The 16,741-nt window shown below is 43.6% G+C and overlaps 3 protein-coding genes across 7 annotated transcripts in view; 1 reads left to right on the plus strand and 2 right to left on the minus strand.

Moving 5' to 3' along the window:
• Dnal1 (dynein axonemal light chain 1) overlaps window positions 1–4,891 on the plus strand; it is a 38,030-nt gene extending 33,139 nt beyond the window's left edge. The window contains exon 8 of the mRNA XM_005321212.5: window positions 160–4,891. Coding sequence (XP_005321269.1) covers window positions 160–200 — 41 coding nt within the window. The 3' untranslated portion in view covers window positions 201–4,891. The remainder of the gene's footprint in view (window positions 1–159) is intronic.
• Window positions 4,892–7,261: 2,370 nt separating this feature from the next.
• Pnma1 (PNMA family member 1) lies at window positions 7,262–9,130 on the minus strand. The gene has a single exon (XM_005321214.5). The coding sequence runs from the start codon at window positions 9,128–9,130 to the stop codon at window positions 8,069–8,071; it is 1,062 nt and encodes a 353-aa protein (XP_005321271.1). The 3' UTR covers window positions 7,262–8,068.
• Window positions 9,131–13,809: 4,679 nt separating this feature from the next.
• Mideas (mitotic deacetylase associated SANT domain protein) overlaps window positions 13,810–16,741 on the minus strand; it is a 63,565-nt gene continuing 60,633 nt past the window's right edge. For 4 of the 5 annotated variants that reach the window (XM_078050506.1, XM_013356866.4, XM_078050504.1 and 1 more), the window contains 3 exons: window positions 16,069–16,281; window positions 14,405–14,601; window positions 13,810–14,102 (listed from right to left, as the gene is read on the minus strand). In XM_078050506.1, the coding sequence (XP_077906632.1) occupies window positions 13,925–14,102; window positions 14,405–14,601; window positions 16,069–16,281 (588 nt within the window). In that variant the 3' untranslated portion in view covers window positions 13,810–13,924. The remainder of the gene's footprint in view (window positions 14,103–14,404; window positions 14,602–16,068; window positions 16,282–16,741) is intronic. The other variant, XM_078050505.1, reaches the window with a different exon arrangement.

Raw genomic sequence — 16,741 nt, forward strand, 5'->3', positions numbered from 1 at the left:
CCACCGAGCCTCAGCCCCAACCCTTAAGAGATTATTTTATAAAATTATTTTTATTATGGCACATTTCATAACATCTCAGACTTCCTTAGGAAAATATTTTCATTTAGAATATTAATAATCTGTTGAAAATGACCAGAAATAATTTTCTTTTCATTTTAGGTACTCCAGTAATTAAAGGGGATGAGGAAGAAGAAAATTAATGCCATATTTTCCACATAGTGTTAACTTATTTAAATGTAATGAGAACAATAGATAAGTTTTGTATAATTGTCTATTTTAAAGATTCTGTGTGGGGCAAAAAGTTCCTAAGCTAAAACAAATCTCTCCCCTACATCCTTTTAAAAACCTATTTGGTGTTGCTTCCCCAAACCGTGACACCAACTTTATATAGTCTAGTTCTTGTTTTCAAAATTACAAATTTTCCATCTTTGTCTTCAGTCCCAATTATATATTACGTGGCCCCATCTACTGATATTTGTAGACCAGTCATTTTTAATAGCAAAGGAACAAATGTTCTTTATTCAATTAGTTTACTATTTTTAGACTGGGCATTTTAAAAGATACACTTTTGAATCTGTAGAAGGTCCATCTCCTTACAACATGAACGTATCATGCCTTTGGTTTAGAAGGCAGCATGGTGATGGGAAGAGTTCCTCTCAGAACTGCAGCACAGCCCTGGAACCAAGTCCCAGTTGGAAACACTATGGTGAAAAAGGGAAGATTAATATCTTGGAGGCCTTCTAGCTCATGTTATATTTACTTACTTGCTTTTCCAAAAATGTGTACTTTGTCAACTGGAATTTAGGTTGTCTTTATATACATGACCACTTGAGTCACTGTGTACAATCAATCATTCTGTGATCAAGGTCAGTGGTTAAAATGACTCTCATGATCACTTCTTTGACCAGAAACGTGGCCATGTTACTCAGGTAGGCCTGATCTTAAGCATACTTTTTGGTTTATAGTTCTTTATATGTTTAAAGCAGTGGTCAGTAGTCCTAGCCTAAATATAGACCATTGATATACATCAAAATTTGTCCCAGTTATTTGGTCTAATGACCCCATTGTTATGGTTAGAAGGGTACAGACTTAAATATTGAATTTGATATTTCTCAATAAAATGAAGCTTAGTATTTCAAATATATTTTTTGAGAAGTTCTAGGTTAAACAGCTTGTAGAGTGTATCATGTAAGTGATTGTAGAGGGAAAAGAGAAGAGATGTTTCAGTATGGGATCCCAGGCAAATGGCAGTATGTTTGAGGATTGCCTTCTATATGAAGCATTATGGATGACTTAACCTCAAAACTGCAAAGCAATAGTTAGATGCAGAAATTAGGAGTTGTCATTCAAGAAAATTTTTTTTCTGGAAAATGCAAGATATTATCAGTAACCAGAGGAAGTCCATAGCAGGCCATGACTGAATCACTAATAAATTACAGAAGTCAGGGGCCCCCTGCCAAATTGTGCCTAAAGTCTCTCAACCAGAGACTGTTAATTCTTGTTTCCCCATCTACTTGTGTGATTTTATTTACATGAAATCACAGCGAAAGAGGGGAGACACTTTTTTTAAAAAGTGATTGAATAAGTAGCCCTAGGTTTCAGAAATTTACTGCTACAATTTAAGTAGGAATTACTTGGTTCTTTAAGAATCAGTCTGATCAAAAGGGACCACTGCTTTGACAATCAACTCTAAATCCAAACAAGAAGAATACTTAGTCTAACACTTTTTTAGCTCCTTTTAGCTCTTCCTTTCAATTTTTTTGGAAGAAACCTTTACCCTGACTGGCTTATACATACAAAGCCTTTGGCATTCCTTTTATGAACCAGACACATTGAACCTTCATTCTCCTTGGTGATGTTTAAAGCCTTTAAGCTGAGAGGGAAAACCATCTTCTTCATTTGTAGTTTGCACTTCATTCAGTAGGCAATCTGGAAGCCATGTTGCTATATATGGGTATATTTTCTAAAGGTTACTATAAAAGTGAACATAATAGAAAATGGATGACTTTGTATTGAATTTATGCAGTGGTACAGTTTTAGTGTTTGGTTTTTCTGAATTATGTAATACAAGAATTAATTTTCTCTTAATCTCCTCATCTTTCAATCACTGGTAGATATCATAGAAACGCAAGGTGGTTTATCCATTTCACACGAAATTCATATTCAGTTCTACTCAAGTCTTCCAATGACTTTTATGCATCCCTTTCCCTAGAATTAAAGCCAGAATTCATGCAGTTAGAAAATGGAAGTTTGGATGTATGAAGGTTCAGGATATTCTTTCAAATCATTCCTTAAATCAACCCTTACTGATGCAAATTTAGTTGATATTAAATGCCTTTGGTTTTATGCCTCTTAGATATTTGACCTAGTTGGAACAGATGCTATCTGTGCTCCTCTATTAGTGAATCATTTAAATTTCTTTAAATGATGGTAGAGCTCTGGAATAGTCTAGTATTTTAATTTTTCACAGTGAATTTTATTTTAGTCTATCAAGGAATTCAACGTTTTTACCTTCCCTAATTCTAAGCTTATGACTTACCCCTTGTCAGATCTTGAAACATAATATGTTCTGTTCATAGGCGTTTCTTCCTTTAAATCAGAGGTTCGCAGCCTTGCCACTATTTCCATTTTGGCCTATATAATTAATTGTTGTGGGTGGCCATCCTGTATATTATGAAAATATTCAGCATCCCTGGCCGGGATAGATGCCAGTAGCTCCCCCTTCCCAGTTGTGACAACAAAAGATGTCACCAGACTTTGCTATCTGGCCCTTGGGCAAAAAGTAGGAAGACATTCTCCTGTGGTTAAAAACCAGTGTTTTTTGCTCTGGTTCTTTTTGTCCCGGGTCCATTTATTTTTCATTCTAAGGCCATGTGCCACTGGAATTGTTATATGAGAGAATGTGCTGTTTTTAATAATGTGGGAGGAAATGGCCAGTAATGTTTTCCATTTTTGTAATGCTCATTCTCATAAGTTTCACATAGTATTAGAAACTCAGGGCTGGAAGGTTCAGCTTATCTTTTTTCAACAGGGTCTCAGCTTTTATTTCTTAGCATCCTTGCTTTTTAAGGACAGTGATTATTAACCTACCTCTCTGTTACTATCAACAGAATCCAACTTGTCTCTAAAGTTTAATATTTTGCATATACTTTAGAAAATATATAATCATTGTCTAATGCACAAATTTTTGCAGACTATAACCATCATTAAATACAGAAAAAAATATTACGTAAAATTTATCATGAAAATTAGGTTGTACAAACATTGATTTTGAGTGTGACCAGAAGAATGTCTGCCTGCTCATGGTAACTGGTCGATAACTTGGTATGTTTACTGGATCCATTCCACATGAAAAGGTTGTAGAAGACACTTAAATGTGGTTCTTGAGTGGGAATTTCCACTTGAATGAGTACTTCTGAAACTTTTTGCCAGTGGTCTGAAAGCATAGGAGGCATGAGAAATGAATCTTGAGTGTTTTCTGATTCTCAGAGTTGGTAATATGTAAATAGAGTTGGAATCTTCTACCTGGGTTTGTCTTAGAACTAAATGGAAAAGCATAGGGCCAGCTCAGATGGTTGTATTTAATCAATTGCTTTTAAAAATTGGGGAGAAGTGTCAAAGCATTGATCATGAGTAGTTAGTGCCTCTCTGACTGTGGTCAGACCATTAGTTCATTAAGACCTTATACATTGTTAAGTATTGGTAAAAGGAGAAAACTGCTAAACTGCTAGTTATCCCTTACCAGAAATTCATTCCTTTGAATTTGGCACACACTTTCTTTATTTGGGCTGTTTAATGTGTCTGTAAATAATGAAACAAGATTCAGTATAGCAGAGTTGGTGCTGCTTCAGACACAACTAATGTGACCACATTCCTTTGTCTTTACTCCAGCATGTCTTACTGCTTTCTTTTTGTAAAATTATAAAATAGGTGAAATTTTTTAAAAATTAAGAATTATATGTTTAAAAACACTGAACTTTTAGAAATATCTATATCTCTATTCCTACCTACTTGTGACTATAAAGGAAGGACACTGAAAGGAAGAACTAGACTGAGTCTTAATCTTCTTCTAAGACAAATTGGTAAAACTTCACTCAACACTTGAAGTCCACAATTGGATTCTAGCTAATATCCCATATTGGGCAGATTAGAGGGAACCAACCAAATTATGATCTAGCAAATTTAACTTGGGGGTGGGAGAGAGAAAACTATTTTTCAATAGATTTGCACTTTAAAATTATGAACTGGATGTTAGTGGAAAGTACTTCCAAAGGACAGGTGGATAAATACTTAACCTGTACATAGAGTTAAGAGAATCAAACCTCACCCTTGCTCATTCTAAGCCCACATGAGCAGCTGCTGTCTGTCTGTGTAATCAGTCAGGATTTCCCAGTTTCCATGCTTGGGTCATCATCTTCCATGTCTGCTACATCTGAGATCATCCCTCTGAGGATGTGTCAAGTAATTCTGCTCAGATAGAAACTTTGTGAGTTATCTTTCCCACATCTAGTTTTTAAAAATTAATTTAGATGTTGACTAAATGAAGTTGTGGCGAAGTTTTTCTGAGGTGCTACTGCCTCAAGGGATCACTCCTATCAAAAGACTGGTGAATTTGAAGCTGAAGAGAATCTACTTATAGCCAGCTACTTCTCCCAGGTTATGTGTTATGAGTGTGAGCGTCATTCTGGTCTTTTGCTTCTAGAAGCCACTCCATTCTGAACATTTTGACATCTATTAATACTCCAGTAATAATCTTTTATACATGGGAGTTTTGTAGCATGACTTTATGACTAAACTTATTGTGTGTTAAATTATTTAGAAATATTGAGTTTCTGAATGTTATTTTGTGAGACTTGTTTTAAAATAGTAATAAATTGTGTTATTTTATAAATAGTGTCTTTGTTATGTGATCATTAGTTTTAGCTAATTAGGGCAACTGTAAACTTCTCATGATACTCACTTCTGAAGAAATTCAGATTTTGGATGACATAGTCCATGCAGCTGTGGATTGGGTGGATGGGTGGGTGGATGGGTGGGCGGAACAGGAAGTGGCTTAAAAGGAGGAAAATGGAGAGAGAAAGAGTGACTGTCTCATTTCTTCATGCCTAACTTTTTTCTGGTCATTTAGTACCAGTGATAACCTCCTTTCCCAGGTTAATAAATCTTTATTCATTTCAAATTTTTTTGGCTCCTGGAAAGAGTGCTTCCTGGGAGAGCAAATTACTACTGCAATTGACCATTCCTGCCCTTGCTTTACTTCCAGAAGTGCACAAAGTAAAGCTTGAGGTGCAAGGACAACTAGCAACATCAGTAACATTACACATTTTGTCAGCATATATTCTTTGCTATCAGGCAAAATATAATTTTGGTCATAGAATAGACTGTGGCACAGTCTCTACCTCTTATTCCATAGTTCTTTGATTATGCAAGATTTTTAAATTTCTAATTTGTTCTAAATAGCTATATATGACAACACATTTTGACACACCATACATAATTGGAGTATAATTTATCATTCTTCTGGTTGTACATGAAGTAGAGTTACGCAGTCATGTAATCATATATGCACAGGGTAATAATGTGCAATTCATTCTATCATTCCTGCCCAGGCCCCCTCCCCCTCCTTTCACTCCCTCTGTCTAATCCAAAGTAATGAGGATGTTTCTTGCTGCTATCCCTTCTTAAAATTTTCTGAGCCTACAGTTCATAGCATAAACAGCTCAGTTTCTAGTTGTTTTTTAAGAACAAAGGATGGGCATCTAGGATCCTGACATCATTTTATTTTTATATATTGCAATAAATATGTACATGTGCACATGTAGACACAAACAGTTGTTACATATGATTAAATAAAAGGAGTCAGACCTTACCTCCTAGGATGTAATTGATTTTGCAGCTGTAAAAAGACACAGGGCTGGTTGTACACTTGCAATTGCCTAGAATGTGTAAAGCCTTGGGTTTGAACCCCAGCACTAAAAAAACAAAACAAAAAAACCAACCAACCAAACAACAACAATAAAACAAACAAACAAAAAAAAAACACAGAGCAATATTACATAATCCAAATGTACATACAAGCATAGAATGCTACTAACATATTGGGTGAAAAATGAAAAACCTCCCTTTTTAAAAATGTAATATGTACATGTGTACAGATTGGGAATGTGGCTGGTTGGCACATGGTTAACAGGATGTGTGTATAAAGTGTGTGAAATGAAATGTGTGCTGGGGGATGGAAGGCTGGCGTAGTATTCTTGTGGAAGAACTACATAATGTCTTGAGAACTGAGGAGGAGCCCGGAGTGTGAATGAAATGTGATGCCTGGGATGGTAGGGGAAATTGAGTCTGGTAGGTGGGGTGGGGAGACATGGCAAGTGATTGTCAGGGGAAGTGAAGACATGCATATCTGTTGAGGGGGATGAGGACATAAAAAGGGTGACGTTTGCAAGGGGAGGAATGACACAGAGGAACCAGTGTGATGTGGAACATAAAGGTACAAGTCTATAGACAAATCTAGCAAAATATCAATATTACTCTTTACAAACCCCATGCCATATGAACATATGCACAAATATGCACATGTGAGTCAGCTATAATTTTAAAATCTTATTAAGAGAAACCCCAAAAGAACACTTAACACTTGTATTTTTACTTCATGGATATACACCTGCTATCACTGAATCTCTACAGCCAAATATGTTTTTAAGCCTTTCAACTCTTTATATCTTCTAGATATGAAATGGCTGCTGTAAAAATTAACTTTCCACCGAATGATGACTTAATTATAAGTTATTTCTTCAGTTAAGCAATTTTAACTGCAAAGTGACTTTAAAAGGAAGGAAAAAAACATTACCAGATAACCTCCTAAATCTCATTTCAGAATTTTCTAGGGGGCTGGGGATGTGGCTCGAGTGGTAGCGCGCTCGCCTGGCATGCGTGCGGCCCAGGTTCGATCCTCAGCACCACATACCAACAAAGATGTTGTGTCCGCCGAGAACTAAAAATATAAATAAATATTAAAAATAAAAAAAAATTAAAAAAAAAAAGAATTTTCTAGGATTCTGTATTAATACATATGTTAACCTTCTAACATTTGCCTTGAAGAAAACATGTAAAACCATGCTATTTAAGGTCACATAGTAATTAAAATTAAGATTAGATAGATACTTCTGACAGGGGAAAGTCTTCATAAGAAAAAAATTATAGAGACCTTAGTTACACTGAAAATTTTTATACATGTCAAAAAAATGAGAAGTCCATAGAACTTTTCAATTATTTTTATTTGTATACGTCTATTTGATAACTTCAAATTTTGAACACTTAGAATCAGCATGAACAAGAATTATTTTGTAACAAAGACCAGAAGTGGAGGAATGGGTTACTCATACCAACCTCCCCATGCGATTTATCTCATCCTGTGTAAAATTGATTTACACAGCTCCATAACTGCAGTATTTCCATACACTCCATTTTGTAGTCTCAGAATACTTTTCAGTTAAATTGATGCCAAAAGATAAGAAATAAATCTGCATTGTAAAGCTGAGCAATAGCAACTAATAAATTCGCATTTAGTTCCTTTAATATAAATCAGGAGCAATTTTCAGTAAACACAAACTAGTCACGATATTAGTAACAAATATAACAGTTCACATTTTTACTGAACACTTCCCATGAGCCAGGCCCTGCACTAAACATCTGAACATGCAATTTCACATTTATCTCAATAGGAAGTGTCACAGGTTCACGTTTTTTCACGAAGGACGATGATGCCACGATGACAGCTTGCACCAATCATTGTGTCCAAGCCTTTCTCTGGCGTTTTAGCCAGCATGACCCACTTGTATCATTGCTGCAGCTTACAGTGCTCGCTTGCACAATTTTACGGATGTTACAGGGGTATGCAGGCCTGACTCCCCCGCCCTGTCCCACCCACCCCGGGGGAAAAAAACAAAATAAAAGGTTAAGTCTTCATTACTCAAGAGACACGCCTGAAGACCGCACAAGACCGCACAGGGATAACGAAAGCAGCTGTGATCTAGGTCTGCATTAAAGCCCCCTCTCCTGATACTTAGAAGTGCCCCTCCAGGCCTAACTGCAGTAGAGCGGCCTCAGCCTCCTCCTCTTCCTCCTTGGCCTCCTCCTCGCGGATCTGCACCAGCAACTGGAAAAGGTTAGGGGCCGGCCCTTCCGCAGCCCCCGTCAGCCACAGCTGCCTCCGGATGGCCCCGCTGTGGTTGGCCCCGGCAATGACCTGCTCCAGGCGGGCCTGGTTCACGTTATCTTTATCAATGGCCCCCTTCTCCACCACCTTCTGCAGCAAAGGCTCCAGACGAATGACATAAGCAGATAGCTTTTCTCCTGGGTTCTGGTAAGTGTTCAGAAATCTGACCTGCGCATCCCTAGAGCTCTCCACGCTCCCAAACACCTGCTCAAGCGCCTTCAGGCATTCCGCGGTGGTTATGGCAGGGTTGTTGGTCTTGAGAATGCGAATAACATCAGCGGCGGGGCCTCTCAGACTCTCCATCAACCGCCGCCTCTTTTCTACATCAGACACCTGCCACTCTTCTATGACCTCATTAGTGTGCTCCAGCCACGGATCAAAGGTCTCCTCTCCAGGCCCAGGGATGTCCCTCCCCGAGAACAGAGTCAGCTTCTTGTACCATATGGACTCAACAAGAGGCTGAATAACATTATCCAAAATGTAGTTGAGCATCTCTGCTGGCATTTCTGGACCTGGGGCGGGAACAGGATTCTGAAACCCAAGGACACGGGCAACATCTTGCACAGTCCACCCCTCTCTAGCTAGAAAGAGGTGCAACCTTTCTAAAAACTCAGCATCGGAAGTGGGGGGCTTAAAGACCACTTTCCAAACTCCTCCTTTACCTGGCATCTCCCTGGGGATCGCGGCGTAATCTACCGCCCCAGTGAGCTCTAACAAGGCTGCTTTCGCATTTTCTTCCCTCCAGAACATTCTCCCAAGTACTCGATAGGGTACCTGAGGCATCGCAGCCTGGAGGGTCTCTTCGATTTCAGCCTCATCACAGTTTACTGGGATCCCCCAGACCAGCAGAGCTCTCTGGGAGTTCACATCCATCCCCCTGCACCAGTCTTCCAACAGTGTCATTGCCATTTCCCCAACTATCAAGGGCGCCAATTATACAAATAGGGATTAGACTGGCTCACCGTACTCTGCGATTTAGAACAATGCGACACACCCTCCAAGCAGGACAGAGGGCGACAAGCTTCACGCAATCACAATTAACAAATGACACCAAAGTTCTGCTCTCGCCCCTTTCCTGCCCCCAAAGTCAGTTGGCCGGCGGGTCCGCGCAGCTGGGTCTCGGGAAGCTCAGTCACGCGGCGGTCGCCATCTTGCGTCTCGGGTTGGGGTCCGCAGCCTGCAGCCGGGGCGTCGCGTCGTTACAGTGCAGAAGGCGAGAACGAAGGGCGGGAGGCGAAGGCACGAGCCTCAGGGCGGGGAATCGCCGAGTGTGCTCGCGGGGCGTGGCCGCTCCTCCTGCAGCCGCGGCAGCTGGGCGCTCAAAGGTGCTCTCGAAGTCAATCGGACGTTCGCGGTTGAAGCCTGGCCTTCAGGTGCGGGTCCTCGGCGGACCGAGGGAGAGACAATCCGTGACAGCAGCCGGGTCAGCCGGCGAGTGGCGGCTTCGCTGGTGCGGGGACCCTTCCGGGCAGCGAGGACTGGGGACCGAAGCAGCTAAGGCGCGGGAACAACAGAGAAAAGGGACTGGAGGCAGCGAAGGCGAGGGCGGGCAGAGGTGGCCCAGCGCCCGGGCCACAGCAGCTGCAGCAGCTCTGGCGCAGGGCGGGAGACGGCGCGTCCTTCTCACAACCTGCCGCTCCGTTACTGCCGCAGTGGAAGGCGGGGCCCGCCAGCTAACACTCTGCACTCCGCCCCTACCGCCCCCGCGGCGGCGCTCGCGCCAGTGTAGCCATGGCAACGGTGTCCCAGACGACGCGAGACCCGAGCGCTCGGCAGGTCGAACGGTTACTATGGTGCCAGCTAGGGGCTCCAGCATTCTTTTCTCTGATGGCGCATTTCCTTTTTCATATTTTCCAGATTCTTTTTACAGTAAACAAATACTGCTAAGCACCATGTTTAAAAAATGATAATTCTGGAATGGATGTCGACTAATGTTAAAAATGCATGCATCACGGTGGACTTTTCTCCGCAGGTTACTCATTCATCCTAGGCACGCTGCTTGATGTATATTAAAAATACTCTTCAGCACCCCAGCTTCCAGGTACCCGCTAGCAACAGTCTGTATCCTTTGTATTCGTTTAATCCCAATGAAACGAAAACGTCATAGTATGCCATCTTTATGTTGGTGTACAAAACATTAACTTAAGGCTTCTTGTCTAAATTTTTATAAAAAGATCGATCTATCTATTCAGCTATCATCTTGCATGGTAGCCAGGCAAACAGTGTGTTATTTCTCCTGTTCTGGCCTTTTTGACAATAAGCTGGTAAAACAGAATCTTTATGGCTCAAAAATGTCAAGTAATCTCCCTTCAAACAAAACAAGCCTACTTACATCAACCCCAGATGGTGAAAATCCCCCTAAAAAAACCAGCATTCAACTCTGAATTTTTAAAACCTTATTTAATAAAAGGTTTAAAGATACAGAAGAACATTCAAAAGTAAATAAGTTACATAGGTACATTACAATCACATCAGCAAGATTCTCTTTAGTGTATTAATTTTTTATAAAAAGCACACAAAAAATAAAATCTTCAGTCTGGTCTATCACAACTGTACAGCAAAAGAGGTAATATTTATATATATATATGTACACTATTTTAATATGTAACAGTCTTTTTAAAAAAGGGTGCCACAGGCAGCAAACACACAAAAGGCAGTGTCTGATCATTTTTGTTTCAAAATAAAAGGAATATACTTATTTATATGCTACTAAAATTTTTTTACAATAATTACAAACTGTCAAGGCTGTTCCTGTGCTCTGTCCCCTCCAACAAGGCCTTCAGTTTAGAGACAAATGAGGAAAAAGGTGAATTAGCTGCAAATTGTTAGAGGCAAATATTAACACAGCCAAATATGGGGTGGACACAAATGTTTTATAAAAATATGCATACTTCCTGTAAACCTAAGGAGTTAAGCTTGCCAGTCTGGTAATAAATAACATCCCAGAAAAGTAAGCCCCATTGAAAACATTGAAACAGTTGAGGCTTGAATATGTGTTGTATTCCTCCTTCATCTTAACATCTGGCACATGAGAAGAAAGAGGTTAGGTCACTGAGGCATTTAAATATAGGCAATCCCTTTAAACATAAGCAGCACAAGACCTCTGTGCCAGGGGTGGAGGTTGGGTGGCAGAGGGGTGGGTGTGTACCTTAGCTGTGAGGGGGCTGCTGAAGGCATGGAGGACAGTAATGATGGCACTGTCTCCTTGGATGGGTAAGAGACCTCAGAAATGGTCTGGAACACAGGCACTAGGTCAGTTTCACACCCTTAGCTGAATGCTCATGGAAGCTGGGAGATGGATATAGATAGATGGTATGGGGGAACATTTATAAAGCTGAAGGTGTTTGTCACTTCTTAAAGCAGAGCTCTGAATAGGAGGGGAAAACAGCAACAAAAGACAAGCCTAACATGTTCACAGGGAGAAAGCACCATTAAGGGTATACATATCTATGCCAGCTTCTATGCTTGCACCTATTTTATTGACAGGTCACTCACCACAACTGCATCTGCCCTCTAAACATTTCAATTTTCACACTGCATTCTAGATATAAATGTATACTGAAGCATGTGCCCTCCTAAAGTAGGGACTCTGATCTGATTAATACCAAGAGATACCATCTTGATTTTCCCTAGCTACATTTGCCTGGTCTCATTTCTGTGAGTTTAGAATAGAATCACTTTCTTATTCAAAGAGATTTCCAAGAACTAGATGCTACCACTGAACATAAGTCTCATGTGACTGAAGGTTTCTCTTATCACATGTTCATAAAGGGGCCTGAAACCAAGTATGGTTTAAAGAGAACAAACCATGGGAAACATAGGTAGCACTTTGGGGCTAAGCTGTGAAGGCACTCATTATAGAAGTGATTTAGAAGAGAGCCTTAATTTGCTGCCCTCCTGCTTCTAGAGGGTACACCAGATTTTGCCATCTTGGGACTTTTAGTAAACTAATAAGGAAGCTGGAGATCTAGGTAGTTGTCCAGGAATCTTACTCCCATAGCTGGGGTTCTATAGAACCATATTAAAGTACAAATGAATATGAAAAATACCTGATAGCATAGTTAAAACCCTCTTTCATTCGCAGTTACTGGAATAATGACTTTAGCCTATCTCCTGAAGAGTCTCAGAATAAATCCTTTTTGGATCCTCCCTAGTATGTTGATCTGTCTTATACACATTCATTTGGAATTTCTTTTGCACAATTAAAGTTGGGTAATGAGATCAGAAAATTAACTTAGGCCCCTATGGGAATGGCAAGTGACAGGCCTCCAGAACCTTCTGGTCTTTTCACTTCAGTGATTCCATGCCAAATATGGCTTCTTCGAGCCAGAATCCAGGCCTGGTAAACAATACTAGAATTCTGACCTTCTGCCAGCTCCCTCAGGCAATTTCAAAGTACAGAAGGGTCAGCAACAAGAACTGCCTTTGATCTCCCTCACTCCTCCTAGTCTCTGTGTGGCTTCGGTGGCACCCTCCTCTTTTCCACCCTCTCTCAATGCTACTATCATTTCTTTTGGCAAGAGCTACCAAAGCAACAAGATGAGGAACCCTAGGGCCTTGGGGTGGAGATGGGGATGTCAAGAAGGTGCCATGTTTTGGGATAAATGCACTTGGGCCTCTGGAATGCATGAGGCCCCTGGTCCCTGAGAGGATGTCAAAAATTAAATATTAAGAATAAATAAATAGCTCCCAAATGACCCGAGTCAAGGAATGAAGGCTCCTGTTCAATCTAGTTAGGAGACCTCCCCCTCCCAGGGAAGGATCCAGAAATCTCCAGAGTGCAGGACTGGGGGTTGGGCTATGGAGATCAACACTGGGTGGGGTGCAGTGGGGTTAGGTGGCAACTGCTGAGGGCAGGAGAGAGGCAAGCAGGGAGCTGGCACCAAGGAGGAACAGGCTGGGCCTCACCAGGACCTGCCTGAGGCTAAGCTCCCTCAGCAGCCTCCAGAGCCCCAAAGTATTTTATTTGGCAAAAAGGAGAAAAGCACAAAGAGCCAGGCTTGTCAGAAGCCCCCTGGGGCCTCGCCCTGCAGCTCCCAGCCTCTGGACAGTTCAGGCAGAGAGCAGGGGAAGGGAATGCTGGCTCCTTTCCCAAATGTTTGAGAAAACTTTGCAGACCCAGCAGGGCTGCTAGCAAGCAGCAGAGGGACAGTACCTGTCGGCAGCTTCGCTCCGGGGAGGAGGTAGCCTGAAGACAGGGTCACTGGAGCAGCTCAGGCCTGGGCACGGCTGTGCAAGGACAGCACAGGTTCCAGGCTACCACACTCCCTCCCAGTAAGTCCCATTATCTGGGCTTGAGGCAAGGCAACCTTCCAGAACCTCTGGGGAGGGGAAATAATGCTGCAATGGGGGTGAGCTTGTGCTTGGCTCCACGGTGGCTTCCAGGAGACCGAGGAGAGGGGAGGCCAAGAGGAGGGAAGAGGCTGTGCAGCAGCAAAGAGGCAGCAGAGATCTGAGAGGCAGCTGGGGGCCGCCCCCCGGGGACCAGGACTCTCACAGTTCCAGGAACCAGGAAAGCAGAAGGACAACTTCCGACAGACTGAATGCAAAGAGAACTGGATCCTTCAGCCCTTACCACTGCTCCTGGGGCCTTTATAAAGAAAGAGCCATTTATTTCACTGTCTTATTTGTTTTGTTGATACAAGTCCACGTGACCCGGTCCTCGCTCCCTGCCCGGGCCTTGGGAGAGGGGCGGGTGGCCGCTCAGCCCTTCTCGCCGGCACCGCTCTCTTCTCGCAGCGCCTGCGGGTGCGGGGTGGCGGCAGCGGCGGCGGCGGCAGCGGCGGCCTCCTTCTCCCTAAGCCTCAGCGCCGCAGCCTTCTTCTCCTGCTCCGCGTGGCTCTTCATGTGCGCGCTGCGGCTCTTCACCTTGTAAAACACCCTGCGGAGCAGAGGGGCTCAGGTAAGGGGACGGTCCCTCCCCCGAACCCTGGGGAGAGGGCTGTGGCGCCCCCGCCTCCAGAACTCGGGCCGTGTCGTCCCAGCCCCTGATGCCACTCTTGGCGGAACCGCTCCTCAGTAGCTTCCCCCTCCCCTTCCCCGAAAAGCTGCTCGGTGACGTCACTGTCCTGGAAACTCTCTGAGCCAATCAAAAGACAAGCCGAAGGCTCCCAGCCGCTTCCCCTAATCCACTTCCGCCCCGCCCCCTCGGATCATCACCGGGTCCCCGCGTGTCCATCTTACCTGCCACATTTTTTACAAGGGAAAGTGTTCTCCTGATTTTGAGTCTTATTAAATGTCTCTGTTTTTTTCTTCCTCTCCGAAAAAGACAGTGCCCTTCGTGACTTCCCTGGTCCCTCCCGTGGCTTCTCTGAAGCCTGGCCACCGGCCGACTCAGGGGCATTGGACTCGTGGCTTCGGAGAATAAGAATGTCATTGGCCTGGAGAGAAATCAAGGAGTTGAGTGATTCGGGGGAAGCATAGATCCATAATTCTGGTATCTCAGGGAACAGAGGCCCTTAAAGGTCATATACTCCTGCCAAATTGTCACCTAGCACCTACTTGAATCCCTCCATTGACAGGGACCTTACTATCTCTCCAGGAGCCCACCCGGTCTTGGGTGGCCTCTAGCTCTATCATTTACAAAGTTGCTGGCACGGTAATTCCAGCAGCCTTTGCGGAAGCCCTCAGTTGGTAAAAACTTCTTGATGCTTCTGACTGGGAATCTTGGTAATGAAGCTTGTGTTCATAGTTTCTGTCATTTAGTGCACTCATGCCGTCATGCCATAAAAGAGACTCAGGCTCAGATGATGTGCCATGTGCCAAGGTGCTGGGGACCTAGAGGTTGACAGGAGCCCCTGCCTTCAGAGAGCGCCTGGGCTAATGGAAGGGACAGTGTGTAGCTTGCTGGCTGAGGACAACAGGTAGGTCATGGCAAACAATGAACACAGGGAGGGGAAGAACAAAGGGGAAGACAGGTGTCAGCACAGGACATGTGGTGCAGACCTGGAGAAGGTGCTGCTGCTCTGGGTCCCGGGTGGGTAGCCCCAGATGGGCATCAGAAGTGACAATATGTGCCTGGGGTAGACCCTCAAAGGACAGTATTCACAAAGTCAGTAGAACTCAAGAGCATGGACAGCACAGTTCCTGGTACAGGAAGAGGCAAGCTCAGAATGGAGCAAACAGCCGTGTTTAGTTGATGGGTGCCCTGTATGCAGAGGTGTACAAACAGATCCCCACCCCTCTCCCTTCTCCGGAGAGCTTTCTCAACAAGGGCAGCTCTGGCCATATGTCTTGCTCTTGGCTTGAGATATGGAGGGCAGAGCACTGCACTAGAAGTTCAAGGATCTGGAATGTGACCTCAGGCAAGTCACTTGGATCTCTGAATTTGACTTCCCTGTCTGCAGGGTGGGGCTCAAGGCTTTATGGGGGTTATTGTGAGATATTAGTAAGACAAAAGAAATAAAAGCACTATGCAGAGAACACCAGAGAAGGGCTGGCAGACATGTTTGTCAGGTGGGAGCTCTCTGGGGGGGATCTCTGACTGAGCTACCGCTCATGAATGCTTCCTCAGTGTCCCACAAACTATCAGGGTTTACCCAAAGCCTGTTTCCCCAAATCTCAGCATAACGTAAAAATAAACACCAGAACAGAGACCGGCCACCTACTAGCTGTATTCTCTTGGATCTCAACTTCCTCATCTGTAAAACAGGATTAATAATATTCCCTACCACGCGGGGTTATAAGAATTAAATAAAACACAGCATAAAGTGGTTCTCACACTGGCTGTTATTATGATGATGAGGATTACCATTGCATTCCTCTTGGCCCTCCTTCCCACACCCCCAGGCCCAGCTCCAGCCCCCCTGGCCTTGGGCTCAGGGAGTGGCTGTGGAGGTCACACTTACCGCCTCATTGGCCTGTAGTGTCTGCGTGGCTTTGACAGCTGCTGCCCGCCGGCTGCGCTCTCGCCCCTCTTCCTGCTCCCCCTTTTCCTGGATCTCTGGTACCTCTTCCTCCCCCTCCTTCCTGGGCTCTTTCACCTCCCTCTTGGGCTCCAGCCTGTCTTCACTTGGGGACTCTCTTCTGGGAGGAAGCACCCTTGGGAATTTCTGGGAAGTCTAAGGAGGACAAGAATGAGCTCAATTACACTGCCATAGTGCACTGAATTAGAGTCCCCACTTGTCCTGTTGGCCGGGCCTAGCCCTCCAGTGACTAGTCTGCTTGGGGACAGAAGGTTATCTTGATACCTGGGAGCCCTCAGGGTGAAACTGAGCACTTGAGATTGAGCAGGAGGCAGAGAGGGAGCATGCCAGTACCCACAGGCCATCTGGCCTCCTGAACAGACACCCAGAAGACACATCCTTAGACTCAATAGTCTGGTGAGCCAGGCAGGAGCCATGAGCTCCAATTCCAAACTATCTTTGTAACATTTTCTTTATCTCCACTCCCTTTCCATCTGCAAAATGGGGACCAAACCACTCCTGGTCTTAGAATAGCATGTTACCATGTGTGGACTTGTAACCCCAAGATGATGTCAGGTGGATACATGGTCACAAAATTAAATGACATTCCCTTTTC

The sequence above is a fragment of the Ictidomys tridecemlineatus genome, chromosome 5, assembly GCF_052094955.1.
Source record: "Ictidomys tridecemlineatus isolate mIctTri1 chromosome 5, mIctTri1.hap1, whole genome shotgun sequence".
Taxonomy (NCBI): domain Eukaryota; kingdom Metazoa; phylum Chordata; class Mammalia; order Rodentia; family Sciuridae; genus Ictidomys; species Ictidomys tridecemlineatus.

Coding starts and splice junctions, on each gene's coding strand:
- Pnma1 (XM_005321214.5), bottom strand. CDS start 9,130: ATGGCAATGACACTGTTGGAAGACTGGTGCAGGGGGATGGATGTGAAC.